At 50.2% G+C, this 16,166-nt stretch overlaps 5 protein-coding genes; all 5 read right to left on the bottom strand.

Annotated features, from left to right (window-relative positions):
- Window positions 1-116: 116 nt before the first annotated feature.
- FFUJ_01670 (related to pyridoxamine phosphate oxidase family protein) lies at window positions 117-947 on the bottom strand (the record flags this gene model as incomplete). Its single annotated transcript, XM_023576129.1, has 1 exon — window positions 117-947. The coding sequence occupies one exon, from the start codon at window positions 945-947 to the stop codon at window positions 117-119; it is 831 nt and encodes a 276-aa protein (XP_023423919.1).
- Window positions 948-1,445: 498 nt separating this feature from the next.
- FFUJ_01669 (uncharacterized protein) lies at window positions 1,446-2,777 on the bottom strand (the record flags this gene model as incomplete). XM_023576140.1 has 2 exons in its annotated part: window positions 1,446-2,590; window positions 2,657-2,777. 2 exons carry the CDS (start codon window positions 2,775-2,777, stop codon window positions 1,446-1,448), a joined length of 1,266 nt encoding a protein of 421 aa, XP_023423920.1.
- A 5,282-nt stretch (window positions 2,778-8,059) lies between these two features.
- FFUJ_01668 (uncharacterized protein) lies at window positions 8,060-8,725 on the bottom strand (the record flags this gene model as incomplete). The annotated part of the gene is made up of 1 exon (XM_023576151.1): window positions 8,060-8,725. The coding sequence occupies one exon, from the start codon at window positions 8,723-8,725 to the stop codon at window positions 8,060-8,062; it is 666 nt and encodes a 221-aa protein (XP_023423921.1).
- A 2,243-nt stretch (window positions 8,726-10,968) lies between these two features.
- On the bottom strand, window positions 10,969-11,310 carry FFUJ_01667 (uncharacterized protein; the record flags this gene model as incomplete). The annotated part of the gene is made up of 1 exon (XM_023576162.1): window positions 10,969-11,310. The coding sequence occupies one exon, from the start codon at window positions 11,308-11,310 to the stop codon at window positions 10,969-10,971; it is 342 nt and encodes a 113-aa protein (XP_023423922.1).
- Window positions 11,311-12,580: 1,270 nt separating this feature from the next.
- FFUJ_01666 (uncharacterized protein) lies at window positions 12,581-15,576 on the bottom strand (the record flags this gene model as incomplete). XM_023576173.1 has 5 exons in its annotated part: window positions 12,581-13,809; window positions 13,861-14,385; window positions 14,436-14,985; window positions 15,036-15,445; window positions 15,528-15,576. 5 exons carry the CDS (start codon window positions 15,574-15,576, stop codon window positions 12,581-12,583), a joined length of 2,763 nt encoding a protein of 920 aa, XP_023423923.1.
- Between the last annotated feature and the right edge of the window lie 590 nt (window positions 15,577-16,166).

Here is a 16,166-nt window from a genome sequence, read left to right on the forward strand (position 1 = left end):
GTCAAGTAAAGAAATAAAGAAATCCAATCCCTTTGAGGGAACACCTTTTTTGAAAGCCAAACAACACTGTACTTTTTGGTATCCCAAAACCGAAAATTGCGCCGTTCCTATATCACTCAAGCCTGAGTCCTTGGCCATGACGCTGAAATCGCTCCAAGTGAAACCATGACAACGTACAACAACAATGCAAGAACAAATCCAACTGCAATCGCTTCGCTCTGAGCAAAAACCTTCCTTGCATGTGCCTTCGCATCCGTAAACCATAACGTCTCTCCCACGCTCCGACGAGCAGCTCTGAGTCCAGGCAAACCGTCCATGCTCAGCACGTTGGTTTCCTTATGATAATCCAACAACGTATTGTTTTCAACTCGCTTTGCCACCCACATATCCATTGTGGGCCTCTCCTCAAACACAGCCAGCTCATTCACTTTACCATCCACACCCTCCTGAAGAACTTGCTCAAGAGACAAGTTCTTCTCAGAGGTCTCATCAGGTGCATATATACCCCTCTTCACCCGGGGAACACCGAAGCCACAGCTTGTCTGGGCTTCAAACACATCAGCCAGAATGATGGCTCTGGCGCCATCAAATGTAGAACGCTTTCCCTTGGAGATTCGACGGACCAGATCTGGGAAGGCTGGGTCATCCCACTCGATAATCCTGGACCGGCAAAAGAAGCGGACAATCCGAGGGGCGGGACCGAAGCTCATAAACATCAAACACAGACGGCCATTATCGTAGGAATGGGCAATAGTCTCACATCCGGAACCAGTGCGGTCGATATAGGCACACTGGTTGGGTCCAAGAACAGCAAAATGCGAGTCTGAAAGGCCTTTGGGAGAGACATTGATATGAGAGCCGTGAGTAGGAGCAGAGCCTGTGAAGAATACTGGTTGCTGTTGCACCCAGGTGGCGAGGTCCTCGGAAATGGAAGGGTAAAGCTTCATGGCGATGATGTAAAACGTATATATGAAAAGCAGAGATCCCAATCAACTCGATTGAGGTCTGTGTATAGCTGCAAAAACCAACAGAAAAACAAATGTAAGTCTAAGTTGGGATGCTGCGAGTGGGATTGGATAATCCTGTGGGGAGCTTAAATATCTCGGCCGGCGTCGGTAACCATATTCCATGCGGGGGAAAGGCGACACATTAGTAGACTAGGCCGGGAACAACTCGCCATTGGAATTGAGTCATAATAGGAAGGTGACTGGCCAGAATCCGATCATCGGTAACAATTGGAAGAGATAAGAGGTGGAGCTTGGTGTTAAGCCCTACCTACTAGGATCTCACTCCTCGAGGGCGTCTCGAGGAGGGAGCGTGCTCATGTGAATCATGCCGATCCCCATGAACATCTTGTTCTGACCTGTGGTCCATTCTCTTTGGTGGAATACAGTCAGAGACCACGTAGTCTTGAGAATGGCAGGTCAAACAAGAGCAAAGAATGATTAGTTAGGGATGGGGTAGGCATGGTAAGAACCATCCTCATACCGCTCATCATCGTATGCGCTGCTGTCGCTGCTGAAGTGACCATTGACAATGCTGGTCGTGCGAGGAACATTGGAATAAGCCCCGCTAGACACAACACTGGCGGCCTTGCGTCCTGTTGCCATATGGCCGTAAGCGTCAAAGTCGCTTGAAGGGGCATCATAACGAGGAGACCAACCTCCGGGACCCCATGGCTCGATGAAGCTGGTCTGACGAGGTGCCACGGCAGGGCGCTCGTCAAACCGCTTCGACAAGCGTTCCTTGGCCTCAAATCTTTCCTTGTCCTTAGGCTTTTCGCTGCGCTGGGGGCGTCCTCGATCCTCACGGTCGCGGTCGCGGCGCTCGCGATCATCCCGGTGACGTCTCTCACGAGTATGCTCCTCACGAGAGCTCTCCTCCCGCTCAGACTGGTGACGATCCTCCTGCTCACGGTGGCGGTCCTCGCGAGGCTCTCGCTTGCTGGATGACTTGGTAGAAACCTTGCTAGAGGCCTTGCTAGAAGCCTTGCTGGAAGGACGGGAGGGGTTCTTACGGCCCTCTTGAATAGGGGCGGGAAGAGGACTGGGCATTGGGCTGGACATGGGGCTCGTCATGGCAGACGAGGGAGTTTGGCTGCTTACAGCATTGTGGCGCATGGTCAGGTTCTCATGCTTGGCCTGGAGACCGATGAAGCGCTGCTCAAGATCATGATGCTCGAACTTTACGCGCTCATTCTCCTCCTTGAGGGCCTCCTTCTCCTCTTTGAGTTCATCACACTCATTGTTCAGGCGGCGCTTATCGCCCTTGAGTTCCTCGAAGTCGGTGTTGAGACGGCGGTTGTCCTCTCGCAGGACATCAGCCTCAGAACGTACACCCTCGATCTGGGCCTTGAGCTCACGGCATGAGATTGTAGACTCATTGAGCTTGCGGGTGGTCTCTTCGAGTGATGTCTTGGACTCGTTCAACTTGCGGGTGAGCTGCTCGATGGTGGCCTTGAGCTTGTCGTTCTGGGCGCTCAATTTGTCGTTCTCGGCATTGGCCTTGTTGAGTTCTGTGTTGGCCTTTTGAAGATCGTCGCGCAGCTCGGATTCGATATCGAATTCATATTCGTAGTCATGGTCTTGCACTACAAAAGGAAAAACTGGGTTAGTCGGCTGAGTCGGGGAACTTGAAAGGCGACCATTGAACATACCAGTCAAGGCCCTTGACTTGGAGGAAGAGGAAGAGTTAGTGCTTCTGGCGGAGACAGTGCTCCTAACAGAGGAGCTGCTCCTCTTGGATGGGCTAGCAGAAGTCCGCTGGTGGAGAGGCATGGCGTCGGTTTGGACTGTTTACGATCGCCAACAACAAGAAAGAAGAAATAGAGAAGAGGCGAGAAGTGACGCCAAAGTCGTCTCGATAATGTGTGTTCGTGGTTATTTTGTGGTGTCAACTCTGTTCGCTGCGGTGCAGCTCTGCCCAACGACCAGCGGTGTAATTTGGTCTGGCAGGCGGGTAGAAGAGCGCGTGCGTTTTTGGCTGGAGGCTCTCTACTGGAGGGGTGGTAGCGGGAACGGGAGCGGGAGCGCGAGGGGCCACAAAGGCAAAAAAAAGGTGACGTCGAGTTAAGAGAGATGAATTGAGGTGGAAACTCAAGTTAGTTGTCAACTATTGCTTTGCCAACAAGTAAAACAAAGACGCTAGATAGATATCCTTCCTGTAGCACAGTACAGAGTAGAATAGAATATTCGAGAGAAAGGTTGGAATAAACCTGTGTGTGGTGAAAAGAGAAGTGAGTTCAGGTGCAGGCAGAAGAGGGAAAAAGTAGAATATTCGGGTTGATATGGGATTTGTCAAACTCGGCTGTGGGAGAGAAAAAAAAGAAAAGGCCTACAGGCTACAGGTGTCTTAGTTGTCTGGAATGGGGGGTGGGCTATAGAAGGGGGGCGCAATAAAGGAAGGGCCAGGCCTAAGACAAAGCAAGGCAGGTAGGCAGACACAGAGGCAGGGGATAGAGTATGAATATGGAAAGAAAGGAAATTGAAGTGAATGAGGTGCTCCTTCTAAGACATGGTTGTTGTCGTCTGTGTCTGCCTCAGAGTTTATGGGAGAATTCCCTGCTTTTTCAGCTATCGTCTTAAACACTTACATCCATACACTCACTCATTCTTCTTTGATCTATGCTCAACATGGACAGATGACGACAAAACGCAGATGAGGAGACGATTGTCTGCGGTCTGCTATGGTCTCACCTATACATACTCAGCTGCACGTCTATGCAGAGTCGGTACATTACGGTGCACGCAAACGCGGAGAGAGACGGAGAGACGGGAAAGGGACAGACAGAATGCAGACTCCTCCTCTGATCCTACATACTAAGGTACCTAGGTATGCGGTACTATACACACCCGCACCGCACATGCACCCGAGGAATAGTGAACAGCCATTTTCTTCCTCTCCCATCCTCATCACTGCGTTACAAAATAGCATCAACCCCTGTTCAGACTGAGAGAAATAAAGGGAGTTGAGGGTGTGAGAACCACTAAAGAGGGAGTGAAGGGGAACTCTTTTTCCAACCTCGTGATTGGAACATTAGAGACATTGTAAATGGAAACTGGGCCTGGCGCACACACTCAGACTCGCATTTGCGCTTCAGACAAGCCATGGATCCTTTCTCAACACATTAAACCCGCCAGTGCGGTATGCGCAAAGTCGATGAGCGAAAGCGCTGTGACGCCAACACCAGGGACCGCAACCAACACTCAGTGCCCAAGGGGAGCCGACTAGAGCCCAATGCCCACTTCGCCCACACCTCCAAACGTTAAACCCCTGTCAAAGCCGGGGTCCTTTTCTGTTTCTCTGCCGGTTCGGCTTCTAAATTCTGGTCTTTTTGTGCTCTTATACCACCCCCGGCTCTTTACTTGGACATTGATTCCTGAATCCCTCATATCGCCGAAAAAGGGGCATGATATGGGATATTGGTATTATTATCCCTGGTCTGTGCTACGCCGTAACCTAGGCAGAGCAAAAGAAAACACCTGCAGCGGAAAAGCAACGAGAAAAGGCCTAGACAAAGAAGAGGGCTTAGAAAAGCGTTGCCGACATCGTCACCGTCTTTAAAAGCTACCCCCAGGCATCAGCCAGACACCCTGGATGACAGACGAGGGGGGGGGGGGGGGGGGGCCGGAAACAGCCAGTTTCACTTCCGATGATTGTCATGATATCCACGAATATTTTACATTCCTCCCACTAACCACCCTCCAAAAAAGGATACGGAGGAAATTATGATTCACATCGTCGCAACGTTTGCAATACTGGTTCGCCAATATCAACCTATTTTCGACAAAAGGTCGTGTTGTTGATTATTTGCTGGCCGACGACTCCGCTTCATGCCGCTTCGTGGCTAAGTACCGTCACCGGTGCGGACACCGCCATCTGAGCGAGCGACCAAGTCACTTCTTACGCCGCCCCTGGAGCGCCTCCGCTGCCCACAAAGCACCCAAAAGAGTCCGTTTTGGACGGAAGCTATAGGAGAGTGACTCATCGGGCTGGCGGAGGGAAGGGGCTCGCTTGACGTGCAACGTGCTAACATGGAAGTTTCGCCGTATCGTTGGTTGCGTTTCTGCGCCGTCACCCTTGTCGTCAATGAGACTTATTCGGCACATGGAAAGAAAGCTTTACAATCAATTCGTGTGTGTGTGCAAACATCCATCCAACTTCAACTCCCGTGGTGCGTTACTCTGGACCAGGGCAGCCATAGATGTGATGCGTGTGAAACCCCCCTTGTTCGTTTATCTTTGGTCGCCCAACCCTTTCAGGTCGCTTTCTTGCATCCGGGAGCAGATGAGCGGCAGCATGGCTTCGGTTGGTAACCCATGATGTATTCTGCAGGATGTGCGATATCATGCGCATCATGAATGGAGGGAAGCGATTTACACTACCTATGTAGGTACGATATCGTGCTGCGCTTCTAGTTGGTATTCCATCATAATCGTGGGGAGACATCGCTCATCAGGCCGGAATGGAAGAGCTTGTGTGTGGAGAGCAAAACCATTTCAAGTCAAGACCCATGCCCTAGTCCTCGAGAAGCCGCCCGCCGTCCATCGCCGGTCGCCTGGGCCCGGACCCGGGGGACATCCGCCGGGAGGGCCTCCCGCTCCTGGGGGTTTAATAACCTAAACGCTCGAGCTTCATTCCCTACCCGCTTGTCAGAACAAAATTGGGGCAGAATAGAAAATTCTGACTCGGCGGGAATGGAGTGTCTGATATTGACTGGGGCTGGGTCATTAGACTGATAAGCGCCCCCCTTTATTTTCGGCTCGTGAGGTGGCCTCGAGCTAGTTTGACTCTTGCTGGCATTCAATGCTTGATTATGAGCTTTTTTGTGGATTGAGTTGAGCGAGCTCCGTCATTATCGTGGGCTCTCCTTGCATTCCCGCATTCCGTCGCCAAGCTACCCCGTTACCACGTTTCCAGCCCTAGCTCCTTATGCTTTATTGCGTGCGTTTGAACTCCCACCCCCTGAATTTGACTGCTTTTTGACCAATTTCAGATGCGGAATTTTGTGTACGGACTCGAGGTCTTGAGCCCCAAGCCTAGCCTAGTACGTACTGCCTTACCGACCCAGCGGGAGGCTGCTCCCGTCCACCTCCACATCCACCTCCAGGTTTCGTTTGCCTATAACGGTAATGGTAACGGTCGCTAAATGGCTTGCAATGCGGGTTTAAGACGGTCGACAGGCTGGCTTCGATGGGATTTCCAAACTCGGAAAGTAGACGTCAAACCTTTTACTGTGGCATCGCCAATTAAACTACGGATCTACCCGCTTGCTGGCGATTCTCAACCCAAGGCGTATCAAATTGCGATATCGCCTTTTCAAGTCACGCACACTCGAGGTCAAGGGATGCCGTTTTTTTACAATGCAATTTGTTGATCAAATTGCTTGTCATTCCTAGATTCTACACTCTACACAGCCCCTGTTTTGATAAGCGCGACCAATTTATTCTGAGGCCCTCCATGTGAGTCAACTGGATAATGCTGTTAGGAAAGGTCATGTGAAAATACTGCACCCCAGCTACTAGACCAACTTTACTTCACCCAGGCAACCTCGAGCCAGGCCTCGCAACCTCTTCGCACTGGTCACCCGCTTTCAGACTCACACCTCTTGGCGCTTTCATGTCATGCTCGACTTCCTCCACATCCGTCACGATACCACCACTACGGGTCCCTCCCGTCCACTCCACACCCTTCATTCACGGTACGGAACGGTCCCTCAAACCTCGATACTAGGTAGTTCGGTGTGCAGCCATTTCCCCTTGCTACCACACCCTCACCAGACTGTCCTTTCACGGATCAAGGCACTGCCATATATGCATGCGTATTCTCAAACCGCTCCTCCACCAGTTCCACACATCAACGTCCAATGTCTTGTCGGCCCCCAAAGGTTACCCTGGTCGCCTTTTTCCACTTAAACCAGGCGACCAATCCTTATGGTGCCAAAGTCCCCTTCTGCCTAGAATAGGACTTTTTTTTTTCACCATTTCCCGCCTGTTTTCTAACTTTGAGGCCGCCTCTATTGGTCATTCAGTCATTACCCCTCTCTCCTTGGTTGCCTCGCCTGCCCCTCCATTTCATGTCGTCGTTATCTTTGACATGCCCCACGAGTTTCGGGATAAGATGCGCGATACCACGGGATATCGCGTTCCACCGCGTAGAGTGCTCGGCTCATTACAAACAAAAACGCAGAGTTTAGTATGGTTCGCCAGGAGACAGCAAGGCACCTGTGTGCATATCGAGCCGTCGAGAACATTCGTCTTACAAAGCATGCGATTATTGCGGCTCAAATGCACTGCCATCATGCCACATTACGCCATGGCAGTGCAGAACGCTCAAACAATTACAATCCAGCCTGTTCCTCTTGCTTCTGTCAAGCTTAGAAGGAACTGTAGATCCCTAGCGATATTTTTGTGTTGCTAGTTTGCTTACCTGATGCTTAGTGTCTTTGCAAAAGTGAAGCTCCTAAGACATTTTATATCTGGATACTACCCTGAGTTGAGTCGAGTTCCCATGACCATTCCCTCCTTTTTGTTTACGTTGGGACTCGTGCGTCACGAGATAGCACTTATGCAGTCTATCTTGGCCACGCGGCCACATAGAATAGTTATGTTTGTCAATCCATGAAGGGTGCAAGTTGTTCTTAGTGGGAGGCTATCATTCTCTCTATTCAGCCACATAGAGTATCTGTGTATGAACCAACTCCGTCTAACGTATTGCTGTACCTCCTCTTGTAGTAGAATGTAACCATGGCAGAAGACATAGGTTACCTTGGGTTCATATGACCTGAAACCTAACCTCTATCCAGAAAGGGGAATATCCAACTGCAGAGTGTCAGTAAACCATTAAATGAGATTGAGAGGCTTCTTCATACCTTGGCAATAAAAGAACAAGGCCTCTATGGAAGAAAGGAATCGCGAAAGGGAATAGTGCCAGATGATGGCGGTGTTAACAAAGGTGGGAGCAAGGACCCGTCTGGACCTTGACTATTGTTCTATTTAAATAATATCATGATACTCATAACAAAATCATTCAAGGTTGTAAAGAAAGGCCGAATAAGACATTAACAAACGCGCCGTCGCTTCAGAACATCATCGTAATACTCCATCTTCTCAGTCTTGGACTCGACAATTGTAATGAGACCAAGATGTCGCTCGCGTAGTTCATCGTACTTCTTCTTCCAGAATCCAGACTGGTTCGTCCAGTACTCGATCTGCTTAGTCAAGTCTGCAACTCTACGACTGATGCTCTGGTCGATCTGCTTAGACAGCTCGCGTACTCTAAAGCGAAGATCTCCATTGTCATCTCGTAGAGTCTTGTTCTCCTTTTCAAGTCTGCATATCTTGGCGCGCAGCGTCTCCCGCTCGAAGTGATAGGTGTGAACTGGGGGATCACAGGGCTTTTCGGCTGCACGACGAAGACATTCGTTCTCGCGAGAGAGTTTGGCGATTTGGTCGTTTAGAGAAGGGATGACGACGTGGCATAGTCGATGAGTCTCTGCCTCGGAGCTGTGAAGCCGAGATCGAAGGGTTTCGTTCTGGGAAGCGTATGCTTGGTTGGCCTCATCGAGAAGTTCGTTCTGTCGTACAAGTGTCCTCCATTCTTCGCGGCTGACTTTGTAGTAGTCGCATGGATGGCGGTGGGAGTGGTGGTAAGATCGGGAGCGCTTGATGGTTACGAGTTGAGGACGTCCATCAGGACTGGTCTCGACATAACAGCGGCGAGACATGTCGATCGATGTTTCGTTTCACTGAGTTTCTTTTTGTGTTGGATAGTCGAGATAGTCGAGGGTTGCGTCAAGTTTAGAAGACAGAAGTTCCGGGTTTAAGATAGTTGGGTATGATGGAAAATATAAGGAGAGTGTCTCGATGAGTTGAGACTTATAAAAAGGTCTGGCAGTGATATGAATGACCTATTATTGTCTCGAAATAGCTCCCACAGATATAAAGAATGACAGTTGAAAGAGACAGTCGGGTCAATGCAGGTGATCAAAGAAGGTCAGAAGTGTTTGAACAAGGGAATTATGCCCGTGAGGAGCAAATGGTTTTTATAAGCAATCACTTATGATGAAACAATCACAGAGAACTCGCATTAAAGAAATTCTGACTTTTGAATGTTCCACTTTGAGAAGCACGCGGACGTGAAATCCTCAACATCGTGGCTTATAGAAGCGTATGATGTGGTAAAGTGTAAGTGAGTGTCTGAGTCGGAGCGTAGGACTCAAACTGTGGCAGGGCATTTACATAGTATGGGACTTTAAAATTAGTTTAGGTTGAAAAAGAAGAACCAACATGAATATTTTGGAGTCCTTGGAGTGGCGCGTGGCCATCTGTTGATTTTGTCTCATTGATGATGGTGGTCATTTTACAGAGCAGGCAGACAGACAGACAGACAGACAGAGGAAGTCAGCAAACGCCCAGAGGACTCAACCAGATACAATAGTTTGACGAGACAAGACTTGTAATAGACAATGCTGCGTCTATGCATTGATCGGAGCTTGTAAGTTCTTTGGCGAGGAGTTGAACTGATAGGTCAATGTATTAATGAAGTTGTCAAAGCGCGTCAAAGAGATCAACGAGATTAAAGCGCTGGCGGCTGCGGCTAATGAATGCTACTAAAGAAAGGGCACCTATAGAAGATCAAAATCGCCATGTGTCGTGCATCTTTAGCTGAGTGACGTGCATGTGCAGGTGTTGGTTCCTGATGAGCGTGAGCGGGACATCGCGTGGTTGGGCTGATAGTCAAGAGACCTAGAGGGGACTGTACATACAGGATAATGACACTGTGAACAGCCATACCATTAGTGCAAGATATACAGTGTAGAATCTGTTAATGACTGTGTTTGTCCGCATGACAGGTACATCAGGCCTCCAGTCTCTCCTCTTCAACACCATCATCTTCAAAAATAGGCATCATTGTCACCACGGGACCCCTTGCATTTCCGCTTGCCCTTGCGGAAATCCAAATGCAAGCACTTTATTCTTCGGCTCGGCCCAGCCACGGTCGAGACCTTGCCTGCATCCACAATCGCGAATGTCTTTGTGAATAGCCTCAATTTACATCCTACTTTAAGTACTAATATATCCTACCTACCAAAGACGGCCCCCAACAAACCAGTCCTTGTCACCCGTGGCTGAGTGTCTGGCTAAAATGAGCCACCCCTTGGTGCTATTATACTGCTCTACCCCATGCTGCGAATTGATTGCTTCTTGGCTGAGCCCATCCAAACTGTCGTTGACGAAACGGGAGCCCATCCTCATCTTCATCCTCATCATCGTAGTTTCGGTTCCGGAAACCTCGAGGAATTCTTCCCAGTCTGGCCCCATCGCCATCCCCCATCCTATTCCTGTTCCTATTCCTATACATAGGCATACCATGCCCATGAAGCATGCATCTATCTGAGCCTTCATCAGCATGCATAGGACAACCAGGATGGCTGCAGGTATGTTCATCGCAAAATCGCGAGTCGCCATCTCTAATCCCGCGGGGCCGTGTATTCCTTGGGCGAGGACACCCTTCTATAGGACACTCGTGACCAACGCAAAACTGGGATGATCGGGTCCTAGGGGCTGGACAGTTGGGGACGTGACAGACGTGGTGTTGGCAGAATGGACTGTCGTGTTCAGGTCTTCGGCCACATCCTCTTCTGTCTTGGATGCCTGGACACATATCATAGGGATCTATCCCTTGAAATCCGAGTCAGCAGCTCTAACAGAATCGATCAAGTGAACTCACCGTCGTCGTAGATGGGATATCTCATCCCTGGGGCCGGATATCTTCTTCCTCCATATCTAGCCCCAATATGTCTACTATAGTGACAACCGCAAAACCTACCCTCCTCCACTTCAGCGTCACAGCCATCATAGGCACACTCGTGCTGCGGACAAAACTCCCTCCCAATCTTTCTCATGCGGCAGTTCCAAGTCCGGCACGTATGCTCCCTGCAATACTCACCAGGCGTCTGCCTCCCTCTTACACAGCCTGGCTCGACACACGTATGCGCTTGGCAGAAAGCACCCCTCTCGCGACCATCGTCGCAGTCATGTGCTTCGCAATAGTGCGCACCACAGAAAGGTGTGGGATGTCCGTTCTCGCGAGTATGGCAGAGGCGTGGACAGTGCGGTCTAAGACATTGACGATGACGTTCGCAGAAGCGTTGAGGATCGTCTGGATCTGTGCCTGGAGCAAAGGCACCGCAGTAAGGCTCGTTACAAGTGTGAGATCGACAGAACACACCAGCGCCGCCGTCTCTAGGATTCCGACAGCTGTCGTATTGGCAGCGGTGGTCGTCGCAGAGCGGGAGGTATTGATCATGATGTCGTGATCTCAGATTCTGACAATCTTGATATTCACAAAGATCTGTAGTTTTTAGCTTTGAAGTCAAAGAGTGCGAGGACTGTCTTACGAAGCTGTGGGCAGTATCTGTATGCCAACATATCCCCTTGCTTGACATCCAAAGTACATCTCGTTCCATTGTCTATTGCCTGACAATGAAGATCTACCTAGTTATTAGCCATTTGACCCTGGTTAGAAATTGGTGATAACAACTCACGCCGAGCGCAAACAGAGGCTCTGGGTAACTTCTGCTCAAGGCATGCTCGCCCGTTCTGAATTTGCCAGCACGCATGGAACTCGCAATAAATCGACGGATACATCCGCCCATTCACCTGAATTCTGACTGCAGGATTGCGACATATAGTCCCTGACGCCGCACAGGTCGAATCCCAGCCGCGCCTTAGTTCATATGGTATGTGATACATGTTGAAAAGGGGTAAAGTGTATTGTCTCGCAGCACTTCAGGCCCAAGCCCAAAAATCAGGACGAAGGCGTCAATTTATAACCTCATTTATCGTTCTCATGCGGCTCTGCCTTGGCCTGAACGTCCACGGCACGTATCACAAGATAGAGAGCCGGAGTCATGGGCTGCCACCAACGTGGATCTGTATCACTACCGATGCAGGACACACGGCGAGCTGCATCGTGAAACGAACCACCGGGATGCCCTTGCAAGCTCCCGGCTGCAAGATTGCGAATAGGCGACTCAGGCATTTCAACCTTGTGGCATGAGTAACCTCACCCACGATGGCAATCTTCAATCTTGACTCATCGTCAGTAGCACGGCATATCACAGTACCAGAGTAAAATGTTTGTTGAAGGTTAGGGGTGATTCAATTGTCTATCTCCCGCTGTTTCCAGTCCTCATCTATCATTTCACCTCCTAATTCGTGGTATCATTCCCAGCCAGACCTCCACTTCACTACACTGTCTCTATCACTCTCGTCTCTCTCCCCCTCCCTCCTCTTTCCTTTAATTCAGCCATCGAGGCTTTCTTATCTATAGAAGAATTAAACTTTTTGTTCGCGCGGAAAAGAATATAGCCAACTGCGCCTAGCACCCTCTGATGCGTACCTACCTAGTTGCCATGGCTCGCTATAGAGCAACTGGTCCACCGTCAAAATCAAAATTTATAGGCATGGGAAAAGTAAACAGAAACATCAAACAGTTCTTTGAGCCTAACAAGGTTGTGCATAAAAGAATCCCACTCTATGTGGTCGTCTTTTCAAGCATATTGTGTAACGTTGTGTTACATAGACTCTGCCACTGCTGCCTGAAGTCCTTGCAACAGTGCGGCCTCCGCAGCATTGTCGTGCATGTGTTGATCCATCTGTGTTTGCGTATCTGGAACCGGCACCTGACCATGTGCGGGTAAATTAGGCGTAGCATTTGCAGGTGGAGGAGGAGATGGGAACGTGAGCTGAGTATGCGGAGCAGGCGGGAAATGAGGCTGAGGATGGTGTTGAGTAGCTGGTTGAGGAGTTGGTGTATGTTGTGGCGGCGGGGAGTGATGTAGCTGTCCGACGGGTGTCGACGTATGGGAACGAGCTTGAGCAGCAGCCTGAGCGTGGGCGGGAGAGTGCATAGCACTGTGCTGCTGCTGAGGTAGTTGCTGCTGCTGGGATCGCGGCGTCTGAGGTGACATAGACATTTGTGATTGAGGATGCGCTGCTTGATGGGGCGACTGTTGTGTTGCCGACATAACGCTTGGCCTTGACTGCGGCAAAGTCGACGGTGGATATCCCGATGAAGTGGCTGGGTTATACGAATGGGCAGCTGCTTGATTGTGCACCTGGCTTTGCTGCGACGACCCTGCCTGGGCCGCATTTTGAGCAGGCGTCATAACTCCTGAACCAACGGCTGATGCTGGTGTTCCTGCAGCCCTTCCCTGCCCCTGTGGAGAGTTATGCAACCCTCCAGCCAGTGTCATGATTCCCTGAATCTTGGCCTGGTCCTCCTCCGAGGTCATCCTTGCGCGTTCTTCAGCCTCCTTTCTCGCTGCCTGTGTGGGAGCTCGTGTCTTGAGTTCTCCAGTGACTGCCTGGAGATAGTATGGCATCTCAGAGTTGGTCTTGAGGAAGAACAATTTGAGGTTACGAGCCTTGTCCTTGAGCTGGACTTGTGTCCGATCTTTGAGTATATCTGATACCGTGCCCTGCGCCCCAAACAAGGTGAGTATCTGACTCCAGTGGGGCCCTTTGACCAAGTCCAAGCCTGCCATGAGAGCCTTCTCTTCGTCCTGAGTCCACGGCCGACGTGTTGAGTGGATACCTTCTCTTCTTGTATGAGAAGCATTCTTGGAGAGCGCTGCTTGACGAGCCTTATCGTACAGCAGTGCACTTGAGCAGGTTTGATGTGGTGGCAGCTGATGACCCGGTTCTTGAGGTGGTGGTTGTGGCTCAGGGATACTTTGCGTAAATGATGTATAGTACGGGTTCTGGGCTTGTTGTTGTTGGAGCTGATTGAGATATGTTTGGGCTGCGTTCACATTAGCCAATAATCTTTGTCTTCTTCTGAGACCTAACTCACTCGTGCTTGTTGGGACTGTAGGTTGATAGGGTACCGGCGACAAGCCATGTAGTGTAGTCTTGACATAGTGATCTGTGCTTTGGGCTACCAGCGCCTCCAGCTCCTTGTAATCTTGTTGAGTGCATTCCACTTTGCCGTTTGTCTGAGGGGTCAAGGTAGGTTCCTTCTCGGGGCTCTTGGTAGGCTCGACCACGGCTGGCGGTTCGATTGTTTCGGTGACTGTGGATGCTTGCTCGGGTTGAGGATTTGCCTCGGCAGGGGTGGCAGTGGTATCTTCAGTCAGTCCAGCCAAAGCATCTTGAACAAGTCCAGAAGCTGTCTTCTCAAAGAAGGATGAGAGATCGTCCAAGTCGAGATTCGCATCACCAGTCGTATCGCCCAAGAGGTCGACCGCAGTCTCTTCGCTAGATCGCATAGGATGGCCTAATCTTGATCCAAGGTCTGACATCAATGCGAGCCGTGTCTTTACACATGTCGAGACTTGACGCAATAAATCGTCGACCTTATACTTTTCTCTCAAAACAGCTAGTACTGGTGAGTAAGAAGCTCTACTTCGTTGCCGACAAATCACTCACCAGATTCGGTAGAAGCTTCACCTTCAATAGACGTTTTCCTCGCTCGGACGGAAGTGATGAACTCAGAATCGGCAGGCGTAAGATCGAGCCCGTTATGAAGCCCCCGTAGCTTTTCCTCCATGCCCTTGATTAGCGCCTCTTCCAAAACTTGCTCCTTGGATTGTTCCTGGGTTTTTGTAGCAAGCGCATCAATGGCCACTTGGGTTTTGAGGGAAAGGTATAGATCGAGCGCATCCGAACCAAGGTCTGAAACTTGGCCTCTGAAGATGGAATGGAAGTGCCGATGAGCTTCGGAATAGGATGGCGTGGTTTGTAATAACCAAATACCGAATTGAGCAAGGTTCGCTAGATCGAGAATCGTACGGGATTCGTGGTCGTGGAGGTCTGGGTCGTCGGCTGATAGAATTGGCCCCGAAGAATATATTTGCTTGATCTGCGCAAAAGAAGCTTGGAGGTCGCGAAATGACTTGGCATGTTGTGAATCGACATCTTGGATAGGTTTTATCGAGTCGTCGAATGATTGCGAGAATAAGAGGAGGACAGAAAGTGCCTATCCCACCCATGTAAGCGCTGTGGTATCTCTCAGGTCGCGCCACCTACCAAGTTGCCAAGCGCATGTCGACTGGCTTTGCGCAAATACTTCTGAGGGTCGGAGAAGAACGAGACTGGGGGAGGAGAAGGCGGAGGTGGTGGTGGAGGCAGGTTATGGTCGGTAATGCCATCAATCTCCATAGGGTCGTTCGAGGTACCAAAGACGAAGTCATTGACATTGCTGAGCGCATTCTGTACGAGAAGCGCAAGGCCATCTTCGAGTTCTTCTTCAGCGCCTTGGGGAAGATCGAGTGCATTCTCAGAGGTAGGTTCGGCTTCAGTCTTCACCCTCTTAGATGGGTCGTCGCCGTTAGACTCGTCTTCGAATGGTCGTTTAGTCGCAGCTTGCATGATGGAATCGAGGTCGAGCCCGAGGCCCTCGAGAATGTCAGCTTCATTAGTGGGCTCCTTCTTGATCCCTAGAGTCACTACAGTCAGCATTGAGCAAGGTTCGTCCGTCGCGACAGATGTCTGCCGGGAAGCAGCGGGACATGTACGCACCCGTCGGGGACATTCCCGCGTTGAGCTCTGGCTGGCCAGGCTCAGCCATTATTTCGACTTCACTAAAGCATAAGCAATGAAAGCAGTGTCCAATGGTAGATTTAGAGTATCTCTCAGGGATGGGCGCGAGGCGTGGTGCTGTTCGGCGCGGCGGCGTAGTCGTCGATACGGCGGATGATGATTGTTGGAAGTTTTTGCCCTCCAAAACGGCCCTACGAAATCTACTATCGATACACAGAAGAAAACTGGGGCGGCAAAACTCCAAGAAGTCACCTCAAAACAGAAGAACCTCGGTGATGTATGCATGCAATGAGGGCAAGTATCAAGCTGGCGTTTCGCTGAATCACTGAAGGTTCATGTTTGTGTCCAATTATGTTGTTCTTGGATCAAAAAATTATGCTTTTCTGGTAGGTCCGTCAAAGATTGGCCAATACTTGCCTCAACTGAAGATTTTTTGATATGGGAAGGCGGGGATCGGCCATTACCAGCGCCGATTTAGATTAATGGAGACAATGGCTGGGGATTGGGATTCCGAGGTTTCATTGGTTACAAAGAGGCCAAGCTCTCCATGGAAAAGCTTTGTTGAAAACTGCGATCTTAAGTTCAATACAAGAGACGTGATTGGCCATACTTGTCCGT

This window comes from Fusarium fujikuroi, chromosome FFUJ_chr01, assembly GCF_900079805.1.
Source record: "Fusarium fujikuroi IMI 58289 draft genome, chromosome FFUJ_chr01".
In the NCBI taxonomy this organism is placed as follows: Eukaryota; Fungi; Ascomycota; class Sordariomycetes; order Hypocreales; family Nectriaceae; genus Fusarium; species Fusarium fujikuroi.